The sequence below is a fragment of the Lissotriton vulgaris genome, chromosome 8, assembly GCF_964263255.1.
Source record: "Lissotriton vulgaris chromosome 8, aLisVul1.2, whole genome shotgun sequence".
In the NCBI taxonomy this organism is placed as follows: Eukaryota; Metazoa; Chordata; class Amphibia; order Caudata; family Salamandridae; genus Lissotriton; species Lissotriton vulgaris.
The window spans coordinates 992,932,024-992,944,877 of record NC_141696.1 but is presented as its reverse complement, the minus strand read 5'-3'; the positions used below and the strand labels follow the sequence as shown (position 1 = coordinate 992,944,877).

Sequence of the window (12,854 nt, the reverse complement as noted above, 5' to 3'; positions counted from 1 at the left end):
AAGATGATACTAGAATACTGCATGCCCACCCCTGTGCCCACCCTGGTGGATCCTGTTCCCTCTCCTGTGATGGCTCCTGCCCTCCCCTCAGTGATGGCTCCTGTCCCCCCATATGGTGGCTCCAGTCCACCCCCGCCTGTGATGGCTCCTGTCCCCCCATGTTGTGGCTCCAGTCCACCCCCACCTGTGATGGCTCTTGTCCCCCCCCTGTGGTGGATCCTGTCTCCGCCCTGGGTGGCTTCTGTCCCAGTCCTGGAATGGCTCCTGCAGCGAGGGTGAAGTTCTTGATGGGCCTCTTCTCAAAAGGGCTCAGCTCAAAATTAATATGGAAAGGTCGGCGAGTAAGTAAGTGAAGGGATGGGTGAATGGCTGGATGAATTAGTGAAAGGGTGAATGGATGAATGAACGATTGAATAAATGGATAATGAGAGAGGATGGATGGATGGATTGATGAGTGAGGGGAAGGATGGAGAGAAAATGTAAATAGCGTGATGTATTGGTGGAAGGGTAGCTGGATGATGGATGAGGGGAAAGATGGATGAGGGGAAGGATGATGGATGAGGAGAAGGATGGATGGATGGAGGGGAAGGATGGATGGATGAGGGGAAGGATGGATGGATGGATGAGGGAAAGGATGGAGTGATGGATGGATGGATGGATGGATGGATGGATGGAGGGGAAGGATGGATGGATGAGGAGAAGGATGGATGGATGATGGGTGGGTGAAAGGATGGATGGATGGATGATGGGTGGGTGAAAGGATGGATGGATGGAGAGTCGGTGGGTGAAAGGATGGGTGGATGATGAGTGGGTGGGTGAAAGGATGGATGGATGATGAGTGGGTGGGTGAAAGGATGGATGGATGGATGAGTGGGTGGGTGGATAGTGGGTGGGTGAAAAGATGGATCAGTGGATTGGGTGAAATGATGGATGGATTGATGGATTGATAAGTGCAAGGGTGAATGAATGGACGTATGAGTGAAAGGGTGGATGTAAGGATGGATGAGTGAGTGAAAGGGAGGGTATATGGACAAAAGGATGAATAGATGTTTGAAGGAGTGAAATGATAGATGGATGAGTGATAGGGTCAATGGATGGATTCATGAGTGGATGAGTAGATGGATGGATGGGTGGGTGGATGGATGGATGGATGGAAGGAAGGATGGCTAAGTGAAAGGGTCGATGGAGAGAGAAAGGGAGGATGGATGGATGACTAAAATAGTGGATGGGTGGAAGGATTAGTAAGTGAAAGGATGGCTGGATTGGTGAAAGGGTAAATGGCTGAATGGATGAGTGAATGGATGGATGGGATGAAGAGTGGATGGATAACTGTTCAGATGGATAGGGAGAAATGATGGATGGATGGATGGATAATGGAGGATGAGTGAAAGGATGGATGAGGGGATGGATGAAGGGATGGATGAGTGAAATGATAGATGGAAGGATACACGATGGATAGGTTTGCAAATGGTTGAATATGTTTGGAAATGGCAGGGCTTACTTATATACTATTGCGTGACCTCTGATGTGTCTGTAAAACGTACCTATTGTCCTGAAGTTTTGTCCTGAATTTTGACCTCCTGTCCTGAATTTGTGTCCTGAATTTTGACCCTTTGTCCTGAATTTTTACTCTCACCGTCCTGAATTTGCACCAATGCCAGTTGGTCACCCTAGAGCCTATCCAGGTTAGAATTACTTTTATTTAAGTTGTTTAATTGCTTTTCCTACCTTTTTTGTTTAAATCAGTTTCTAGGCATCTGTATGACAGTTTAATTTCATAGAGTTCATGAAATGCCTAATTGATTATCTTCCAAGTGAACTCTGCTTACTTATCGGTACTTCTTTTTTTCATTGTGTGAATGCTTTTCTTAAGGTGTTATTAATAGATAACCTTTTCCAAAAATATAGGAGGTCAAAAGAAAAAGGCTGTATTACTGATATCTGTAGTCAGAGGATCCATGCTGGACATTCTGTGGAGTGATGCCGCAATCAAATGTAGCCAAAGCCCTGTACTTGCATCTGCTTGAAGTTTTTTCTTTACTGTTGTTAATGTATTGTCGATCACACCTTTTCCACTTGACCTGCTTTCAGTTTAATGGCTGGAAAGCTCAATTGTTGTTTTTCCACACCTGCAGTCTTATCATTGTTATCTGTACATTGGACTAAACCACAAGATTTTTTCACAGGGTGGAGGACCATACAAGTAAACATTGTGGTTGCATCTGAAATCTACTTCTGCTGCTGGTGTTCTGTGTCCAACATTTGTCAACTCAACGTTGCAGCTTTGGCTGGAATGTCCAGTTAGGTCCAGAATGCCAGGTCCATGACAGATTTTTAGAGTAACCACATAAAATACATTTACGTACAGTGACTCCAAAACCAACTCATTGACATAGTTGGTAGTTATCCTGAAAATGCAGCTTAGATCAGTCTCTCCTTGAGCCACGCTGAACACTAGTTGTCCATCCACTTAACCAATGAACCATGTGTAAGTTGTTAGTTTGCTTGCTTTGGGTTAACCTTGGAAAATGGGGGGATTTTCTAGAATACTAAATATGTTTGTACCAAATGTGTTTTTAGAAAAATTTGTTTATTGAATTTTGTCAGAATAACATAGGCTATGCATTTTTTACATATAAGAATGCAATACTCAGGAGCCACAATCGGCTCACTAGCATAGGCTCAACTGAAGAAATAGAGAATAGGAAAAAAATCATACAACTCCAGCATAGTCACGCGCCCCCAGTAGGTGTATGTGAAAAACACAGCAATAATAATAATCATTACATTTTATATATATGAGACTGAAGGCATGGGGAGACAAGAGTAAGGCACAACCACATAAAGGAGGGGAGACGCTCATCAAGCCATTCAAATGCTGAATGTTCATTCGGTGAAGAGGTGTCGTAGCTCATGGGCCACTGCCTTCAGCATCTCCTACTTGGGCCCTCCGGTTATGGACGATTGCTGGGTGAAAGTGTGTGCCAATGGGTCCCGTGAACCTAGTTGGTGGCTGGTTGAACCACAATCCGCATGGGCAGGTCACCAGGCTCTCCCTCCGATAAACTGTCATCAGAGTCATCTTCCCAGTCAATATAATGGTCTTTCTATTTCGGAATCCTATTGTCCTTGATCTCAAGGTCCCACTCTGTGTTTTCGTCGGTACCACATGTTATTGTAAAAATCACACTGATCCTTTTTTTGTTGTCATAGGAGACACCATGGTCTATCCCACTATTACTCTGGCTGTGAATGGATTGGTCCTTTGATGCTGTCGAGAACATTAGTTTGTCCTCTGTACACTGTCCTTGGTGATGATTCTACACGCTTTGCGACTGAATTGTTTCAATGCCTTGACATCTGATCATACAGATCCCCTAGCCGCTTGAGGTTGTTGGATTAGAAGCGCATAACAACAGGATACCCTGTCGTGTCCCGCTTCCATATTGATCGACCGGCAACCCGGTTTAAGGGGATCCAGCATGCGTGCGTGTATTGTCCCCTCACTCCCTTGCGTGGTTGTGTTTAAAGCATACATCAGCCGTAATTCTAAAATAATAATCTTACGTGGCCTTTTGTTGCGTGGCATGTAACACTTAAACTGGGTGACCCCGCACTCAACGGAGCCCTCCCACCCCTGCGCACCTTGAGACCCTCATGGGTGAGTAGTTGCACTTAACCAACCCTGAGTGATTGATTGAAGTTTCTAACCACTCATTTTTGAAAATGGAAAAAGAGGTGCATGCTCACAAAGCTCCTTTCTCATATTGATCTGGCTTGGTCAGCCGAGGTGATCTGTGTTAGAACTGTGGCTGGCCCTGAAGACGAAGACAGTAGATCGCGCTTTCTTCCATCCTGGCCAATACCCGGTAGATTTGGAAACTGGGGTTCCTGAAGTGACTTCCGATTAGTTACCTCTCGTGCTCTCCCCTCATGAGGCAATTCCTGACCTGCTCCCTGCCTGTGTGGTACAGAAGCAGCACCTTTTCAAACGTGAGACACTCGCCCACTCTCACCACACACGTGAACTCCGGAGTTAATGCACTCTTACGTGACGAGGGCAGACTCTTCCCTCCCAGTGTAATTAGGACGCACCCAAGAACCGACGAGAGCAAACACCAACATGTTCCTCCTCTCTATATGAAATCTGTAGGCGTGTGTAATAGCGCCTAAAATGTTCCTCTCTGTGATTGTAGGTTGTAATTTCATATTCCTGTGTGGGATATTTTTAACCTGGCAAATTATTTTCAGCTTTAGTCTGATACTCGGTGTACGCGTCCGTGCGAATGAGATGTCATTATAATAAATAACATCCTTCGAGGCAAATTAACTTCACTTAGCTTGCAGATGGCCCCCTCATTTAAAAACTACTAGAGCCTTGGAATTATTGTGCTTTTATACTGCGCAGGCCATACCCCTCTTTCTACCCTCTATTCACCAAATTGTATGGGACTGTGGTCATTACCCAGATGCCACCCACGTGAGTTCCGTCCATGGCTAGAGGGGACTCGTAAAGGCATTACATCTGCCTTTACGCTTGCCCGGCCGCCATTTTCTTTCCGCAGCCTGTGGCCTCTGCTTCGTATATTAACAGTACAACTTTTGCCATGTTTTGCTGAGCCACTCAGATCAGAGTGGAAGCAGTTCAGTTACATTTTCTAGGCAGGTGTAGCATTCAACTTCCCTATCCTCACCTCCCCACAGCCATGTCAGCCAGAGTTTGAACATAACTTGCACATTTTCGATGTCTGTTGAGGATGGGAGTAATAATTTCGGTTATTAAATTATCCTTTAGGTTGTGCGAGTTATGCAGTCGCTGGAACATTTCTGCATATTTAAGATTCTGAATACATTACATAAATACAATCAATGCGACTTGTTCCAAAATAACGTGTACACCATTTGCGTGATTGCAGCCTCTTACTTACGAGGTGACAACTTCCATGTTGAACTTGAGATTTGAAGTGGAGCATCCAGAACGAGGGTAGGCTTCCCCATGGTTCTGCCTTCTTCCTGGAGCTTAAAGTGGGACAGAGGCTGCTAGACCTGAAAACTGGCAAAGCAAAAAATGGATATTAAACCATGGCCCTATGGGTCCACTTCTTCACTCCTTCACTGACTGAAATGAAATATAGCATCCCTCGGCCTGTCACATGCCAGAGCCCAGAGATGAAACACCTCACTGGAGGTCCTTTTAGCAACATAGGAAAGAATCCACAGGGCGGTGGCTTTGTTTTGGGTTTTTGGCTTTTCCCGCTCTTGTGTAGTACTGATATTCCCTTCCAGTGAAATGGGGGAGCCAGAAGCACATCATTGGTGTACCCGGGGGTGAGGGATGGCCAAGGGAACTTGTGAGATGCGCCTTTTCTCCACAGGGTTTCTTCCTTCATCCTAACCTCCGTCATGATCTTCTCTGTCTACGGTGCTTTTCTTACCCCCATACCTTAATCCATTTTCATAGCAGCCATCATCCCACTATCAACAGCTTACAGTTACTGAAGGCTTTGTTGGCTCCTTCCTCCTGCCCATAATTCTTCAGCGCCTGAGTTATGTGGGCATGGGCCAGAGTTTTTGGCAGCAAAGCTGTGCTGTGTACAAGATGCATAGCACTAGGATGTCTGTAGGCTCAAGCTTTCTTCAAGCTAGGGTTTGAGTTCCCCCAGTACCTGAATTATTAGATGTTGATAGAAGACTTTAAGGTAAAGACGTCTAAACTGGGCCAAGCTTTTTTAAGTCAGTCTATTGCATTGAACACAAAGGATGTGTATTGTGGTGCTGTATAATTAGTGGGTGTAGGTCCTGAAAGTGGAGGATATGTGCTAGGGTCTTTGGAGAGCAGGGTTTAGGTCTTGACTTAGAGAACAGAAAGTGTTCTTCGGCTCTGTGAGATCAGCATTTATTGTCATTTTTGTATTTTCACCCATATTTATAGCTATCATTATGTATGATTAAAGAGAGAACTTGTCACAAACTGGTGCTTCTGATGGATATTTCTAACAGCAGATTCCTCACCTTGTAAATATTCCTCAGGTGTCAGACTGGGTCCAGAAAATTTCAAGCAGTACCAGTAGGTGGCAAAATGCGGCTCTGCACCAACACATCACTCCACTGCGGAAGTGGCATATAAGCAACATTCATCTACGCTGATGACAAATACTTTTTTCCGCACCTCCAGTTGTGGATCAAAAGCCACCCCATGTCTCTTTAAGAGAACTTTCTATTCAAAGCTAGCACAAACATACCAGCCTAAGGGAAATGTCACCCCTTGAAACTACAGGATTTAAACCTTTTAACACCTTAACCGCAGTATGATTTACCGCGGTGTGCTGAAGATTTTCAAAACCCACTTTACATGACGAGCTCAGCTCTTCATCAGCATACGAGCGCCGTAGCTGATGACGAGCTGAGCTCGTCATCAGCAGCGAAGGGGTTAAAAACTGTTGCAAGCAGATGTCTGTGACAGACCCCCTTCCGGTATGCCTGTGGTGCTTGGTGTTGGGTTACGACTTCAAGGCCTGTAGTGAATGTGCTCAGATGAGGCAAAGTTATACATCGCCAAGAATTGGAAGACTGCACACCATTATCAGTCGAGGTAAAAAAAAAAGATCCTGTTGCCCAATTTGTTACCCTGGCAGATCTTCATCGTGATCGAAATCCTCGGGTAAGTCAAAAAAGAATCCTAAAAAGACCAGGAGGGACTCTGCCCCCTTCCCCTCCAATCAAATTCCATAAAAGGATGAAGTAGTCACCGTACCTCTCGGTACCACTCTTGAACTCTATCTCCTTCAGACCCAATGTAAAATCGTGTTTAGACACACCTGCATTTCTGGGTCAATCTGCAATACAGCATCGAATCCAAGAATTTTGAAGGGCCATGATGTCTTTTCGGCGTGCTACTGGCTCCCTTTTTGGGCCTCGGAGCCCCAAGGAACTGCAAAGTACTCTACCTGGAGCCCTGCCAGTGCATCTGGCCTATGTGCCAGCTGGAAGCTCTAGCCCTGATACAGGCTCTACACTGGCCTCATTTGACTTCTAACCCGGCACAATAACCTGCTTCAGACCATTGAGCATTAAAGCAGATGCCAGCCACTGTGGACAATGAAGCACAACCAATACTGTTGTCTGACTCTGAGCCGACCTCAGCCGAGGCTGTGCATCACTGGGCTGTAGCCTTCCTGCAGCCCATTGGAATCTGATGCATTGTCCTTTCCTCATGAGAGGGCTCAGGTGGTCCATCAGCTATTGGGTACAGATTCGGACAGTGACCAGTGAGAGGATAAACTAGTGCCCCACTGCACAGATTGCAAACGGTATGAGGGACCACAGGGTACCAGTAGCCTGAGTACTTCTCCAGACACTGGCCTAGTCTTTACTTCGATCCTATCACTCATGACAGCACCTCCTTGGAGGTGGTAATGCGGAGGTGGTCCCCACCATGGAGGTAAAAACTCAATGTCCTCACAGAGGATCTGCAACCTGGACATTCAAATACAGTCTTTGACCTTTCAATGAGTCCTTGACGAATACATGATTTTGGGCATGGGGTCCCCGATAGACAGGCAGTCAGCTAGGTGGCATTTCCCAGCTTCAGGCAACCCACTATTCCTGATGCGCTCAACACCACAGAGCTTGGTGTTTGAGGCATCCACCAGCAAAGTCAACCCCAATGCTTTTCCGATTGCTCCACCGGACTAGGAATCAAAGGCTTCCTCCACCTCCACCAGCCTTGCCTTGTGACCGGGCAATTCAAGTTATTTGCTTTGCTGCTATTCCCATTCACTTTGGAACTCTGTTGCCCGGGTTTTAACTGCTTTACCTGAGGACTTAAGTCCTATTCTCACACAGGCCCTTAAGGATGACTATGATGCGGCATAGATCCAACAGATCATGAATGGCAACTACACTCAGACATAGCAGGGGGTGTCTTCCAAGAATTGGGAGAACCTTGACTTGATCTATTCACTACTGCTGAGAAAGCACAAAGCCAGCCTTTTATCAAATTGGAGTTTGCAGTATGTCTCTCTTTTGGCGATGATTCTGCCTAGAGTGGAGCTTGGCATTCCTGTATGCCGTACCGTCACTGCCTCTCCTGCCCCAAGCTCTGAATAATATCAGGACCATCCTTGCTCAAGTCATCCTAGTGGCACCACATTGATCAAGGAGAGTTTGATACCTAAAACTCCTGGGCATAAGTATCTGTCCTCTTACCAGGCTTCCACTTTGGAAGAATCTTCACAACAGCTTGGCAGGGTCCTGCACCAGGGCCTGCACAATCTTCCTCTCAAATGCTTGGAGATTAAGTGGCAACCGTTTGGCAACCGTTTACTGCATTCAGCCTCCTTCCCAAAGTTGTTGATGCATCATAATGGGGCTGTATATTGCAGGAAATTAATTTTATTTAGAAAAATAATGCTTGACATAGGTTTTGTTCAGTTTTCCTAACTAGGCCACATTATAAAAATTGCATGTTTAAATGTTTAAATGTTTTGCACAAACATAGTTTAAATTTAGCTTTTCAGAAAAGCATTGAAATTCAATTACAGCTGTGGTCTGTCTTTGTACGTGTAATGTAACATTTTTCTCTAGCTCTCTTAGCTGAGGGATGTGGTTTTGAAACTTGACAAGGTTATGTCCTGATTTATCCATTGCTATATTCGCAATGCAGACCAGTCCATTGTATTAAGTTGTATCTCTCGTGTTTCTGTCCTATAAAAATCGTTTGCAACTAAGTGTTTTTTGGAAATTAGCAGTCTGATTGGCTTGCTGTGCAAGTAACATTGTAGACCTGTCTTTTTATATAATGTTGTGCTATGAAATTGTATGCTGTCTTTGTCTGAAACATAATAGAGATGTGCTACTTGGGGGAGGGGGTGAAGTTAACTCGCATTGTCATTCTGTTGTATTTGAGAGGGCTAGAAGCTGCGTGGCCCTATTGTGTTAGGGTTTATTTGTTTATTTGCTAATGCGCCTTGACAACTTAATTTCTTTAAGGGAAACTACGTTATTGCATTCAAAAATGAATTTGGCTTCTGATTCTAAATGTGTACTTTGTGTAATGATTCATTTGACACTTACATAAATCTATATACTGAGAACTGGAAGAAGCCTGCTGGTGCGACATTTTCCTTAATGGTCTTGAGCAAAAGTTTCTCTCTTTACTGAGAATTGACCCTCGTTAATTTTAATTGAGATATAGCGTCAACAATAAATTGTTAAAGAAAAATCTTGTTGCCTGCTGATTTTGCTTATTTTTTTGTCCATTAAGGCTTGTTTTATCAATTTTTCAAACTCATGGTTCCATTTCATATGTATTAGGCCACACCATTAGTTATATAGGCCACACCTCTTGTGAAGGGTTCTTAATTAAGCTTCTTACATCACTCCCCTTGTAGAGGCTCCCCGCCTTTTTCATGCACTTTAGAACACAATATCTGCCTTGAAGATGAGCCAGGAACATTGCTGCCCTCTTTCGTGGCGTTCCATCTGGAGAGATGTTTTTTCATACCTTTTGTAGATATGCATCTGTGACTGCATTCCAGCGGTATTAAGTGTTGCATGTTATTGTTCATAGGTTAGCCAATTTGCAGGCACATCATCATTCATCTGCCAGCAAGTGAGGTCGCACAGTCTATGATTATGCCTACCCCAGGGCTTTAATTGGGATGAAAGAAGTGGGGGAGGGGGCTCTCCCAAAGGGGCGTGGCCAGTGTAATTGAGGGCGTGGCTTAAAACACATAAGCTAAAAATCTGTGCTTAGCATAGTGTGCCGCCAACTGTTATTTTGCTACTTCTGTCATTGCATCAACATGTTTTTTTTGTTTTTTTCTTGTTTTGTATAGCGCGAACTCAACCCGAAGGTATCAGACACTGAGCACCATTTACATTACAGACTTACACATTCATTTTTTGGGGCACAGGGAAATTAAGTGATTTGTTCAGGATCACAGGATGCTTGCCTCACGTCCGTCTCAAACCTGGTTCCCCAACTTCAGAGTCGGTCACCCATACAAGTGACATTACTGCTACAACATGCCAAGCCTATTGGCTTTGTCAATGGTTGATAGTTGCATAAGCAACAACTCTGGCTTCCTAATACATATGAAAATCCTTCAGTTCTGAAATGAGACTGTGAAATAACTTAAGGAGTCTCTTTGAAGTTACATCACAGGCAGTGAAGGGTGGTACTGTTACAGAGTTAAGATTTTTTTTTTCAGCCTGAGGGTGAGGGCAAAAATGGAGAGCCCGATGACCCGTCTCAACACCTGCTTTTTAGAACTGCCGGTGCTGAGCACCTGCAGGACCCAGTCCACTTAAGTCCCTGACCTGCTCCTCAATGACATCACGGATGTTGACCACTTACCCCACCCGTAGCTTTTTAAAAACTGGTTTTTAAACTGAAGGCATGCTTTAAAATTCTCCTTTCTTGCCTCTCTTCAGCTCTTTGCTAGTTACCAATGCGTCACAACGAGACGGCGCAATTGCGGCACTTTTGAGGAGGCGCTGTGGTGCAGCAGCATGACAGGCGCGCGGCTTTCTCTTCACAGCTGCAGCTGTCTGCGCGACAGGTGCACCGAGCGCGCGCCGCCGCCACACCTGCATTCTTTCGCTGCTGCCGCGCTTGGTTTCTGTCAGCCTGGGTCCCGCCGGCCTCCCAGGTGCAAATTGATATGCCGCAATCAGACTGTGATTTGCAGCCCTGCAAGCCCGGGCCCCGCCCCCGCTCTCGTGTCCCTGCATTGCTAACAGTTTCTGGGTGGGTCGGTGTCAAGAGTCGGGAGTTATTTTTAAAGACTCAAGAGGTGAGGCTTGTCGCGCAGAGCCAGGAAGAGGGCGGTTTATGTTTGCAGAGCTGACATCAAAGTGCGCAGCTCTGCCTACACACAGGCAGAGGACTTGCCCCCTCCGGAGCAGCAGGTACTCTTTCCCGCACAGAGCCACCGGCTGACCAAAATCACAGCCCTGCTGTTTTCTTCGCTGGGACTTTGTTTGAATCATTTTTACCTTTTCCCTGTGTGCGTCGGACTTTGGAGTTTGGAACTGTGTTGAGCAAGTGGCTGGCTTTGATATGTGCGACTAAGGAGCAGCAGCGCTGGTTTTCGGCTGCTAAAAACTAAGCCATCGCATTTTGCTTCTCTCCCCCAGGACAATGTCAACGTTTTTCTGAAAGCTTGTGGAAAACTTGGGCTGAAGGACGCGCAGCTTTTTCACCCGGGGGATCTGCAGGACCTGTCGAACCGTGTCACTGTCAAGTAAGTTTCCAAAACTGCGTTAAAGTTTCTTGATGTGTTTTACTCTGTGGGTTTAAATCAGGGAAGAGGCGCGGCACTATAGTTTAAATCACAGCAAAGTGGCGAAGACGCATGCAAGTGCTTTGAGTAATCGGATAGGGTCTAAGAAGCCAACTTTCTTATTCTAAAAATTGCCCTGGGTGTATGTGCGAGCATGCAGCACTGTGGCTGTGTTTTTTGTGCTTGATGACCTGCTCGGAGTGTGTGGCGAGCTTATGAATAGAAACACTTATTTTGTCAACATCTAAGTATAGCAAATGACTGGTCTCTTTAGAGCAGCTCGCTGGCAGGGTCGATCCCTCCCTTGTGAGGGACTCTGGAGGCCTTGCTCTCCAGTTGAAACAGTTTGTTTAGGAGCTGGGTACATACAAAATCTTAATGGTGCGGTCTTTTGCAGTGGTCGAACAAGCTCAGGGAACATTGTGATTGAGGCTCTGATGTTGATAGTCTGCTGCAAATTTCCTATATTTGGAGTGCATTTGATGGTGCTTAGATGTGGTGTATGCCTGCACGCTCTCCAGGCTACATCGCAATGGTTACCCTTCTCGCCAGCGAGTGCGGTGGTGGTGATCGTGCTTATCTGAAAGCATTACCGGGGTGTGCACTAGATTAGAAGATAATTCTCAGTTACTGCTAACCATTTCTTTTGCCCTTTGGCATTTGGCTGTAAACTCATTTTGATGCTAAAGCAAATAAGGCCTACGACAAATATTCCCTCTGGGTTATTTTGGCTTTGCTCTTGTGAGTGGCGGTTTGCTATCCACACAAAGGACATGTTATGTTATTGGATCATCTTCTGTTTGAAAATATTGAAACAAGGGTTATTGTCTACTACAACTTAATTTTGTGTGATTGTGGTTTTTAGGTTTGTTAGTGGTATTATGTAATGGTACGGGTTACTTTGTGAACCTTAGAAACATGAGAGATGCAGCATGTGTGAAAGGGTGTATTATCATGGTGAAAATATTTCATCACATTGTTGGCCATTGGTGGCTAACTGCTTCTCTTAAAGTTCATAAAACATTCTTTGCTAGTATTTCTTCTGTTTCGTACACATGACTTGTCCGTGCTACAGTTCTTGTAATTTTAAATATCTAGCACAAAAGGCATCAGGCCACATATCAAAAACCGTACTGGGTTACCCTAGCTTTGACAAAAGGTGCCCATAGAAGAGTCAAATCCTAGTTGGGGTGTTCCTAAAAAATGACAAAGGCCCACACTCCTGTTTAATCATCTGGCCCCTACTCACTGTGGTTCATTAACCCCTTGCGTGCGGCGGGAATTCCCCGCCCATGCTGACTCCGCCTTGCGCGGGAGGAGTCATGACGGAACAGTTCAGTCATCAGCACAGCTCACCCGTAGCTGATGACGGAACCGCTCCGTCATCAGCATGCAAGGGGTTAAAGGTGAACATAGTGGGCTTTCCATGGAGCTCTTTGAAGGAGATTTATATACCTCACTACTGGTGAAGTTCTAGGGACCTAATTTGTTAAAAATGAGCAAGGAACAGTTAATGGTGCAACCATTTTATTGACACCTCTGTACTGCAGGAGTAAAAACCGTGTG

At 45.3% G+C, this 12,854-nt stretch overlaps 1 protein-coding gene across 22 annotated transcripts in view; it reads left to right on the top strand.

The window, feature by feature from the left end:
• The window catches only part of LMO7 (LIM domain 7), a 501,535-nt gene that overhangs the window by 263,064 nt on the left and 225,617 nt on the right, over window positions 1-12,854 (top strand). For 21 of the 22 annotated variants that reach the window (XM_086934883.1, XM_086934880.1, XM_086934882.1 and 18 more), the window contains exon 4: window positions 11,143-11,249. In XM_086934883.1, the coding sequence (XP_086791009.1) occupies window positions 11,143-11,249 (107 nt within the window). Of the gene's footprint in view, window positions 1-10,891; window positions 10,915-11,142; window positions 11,250-12,854 lie in introns of those variants that run through there. The other variant, XM_086934873.1, reaches the window with a different exon arrangement.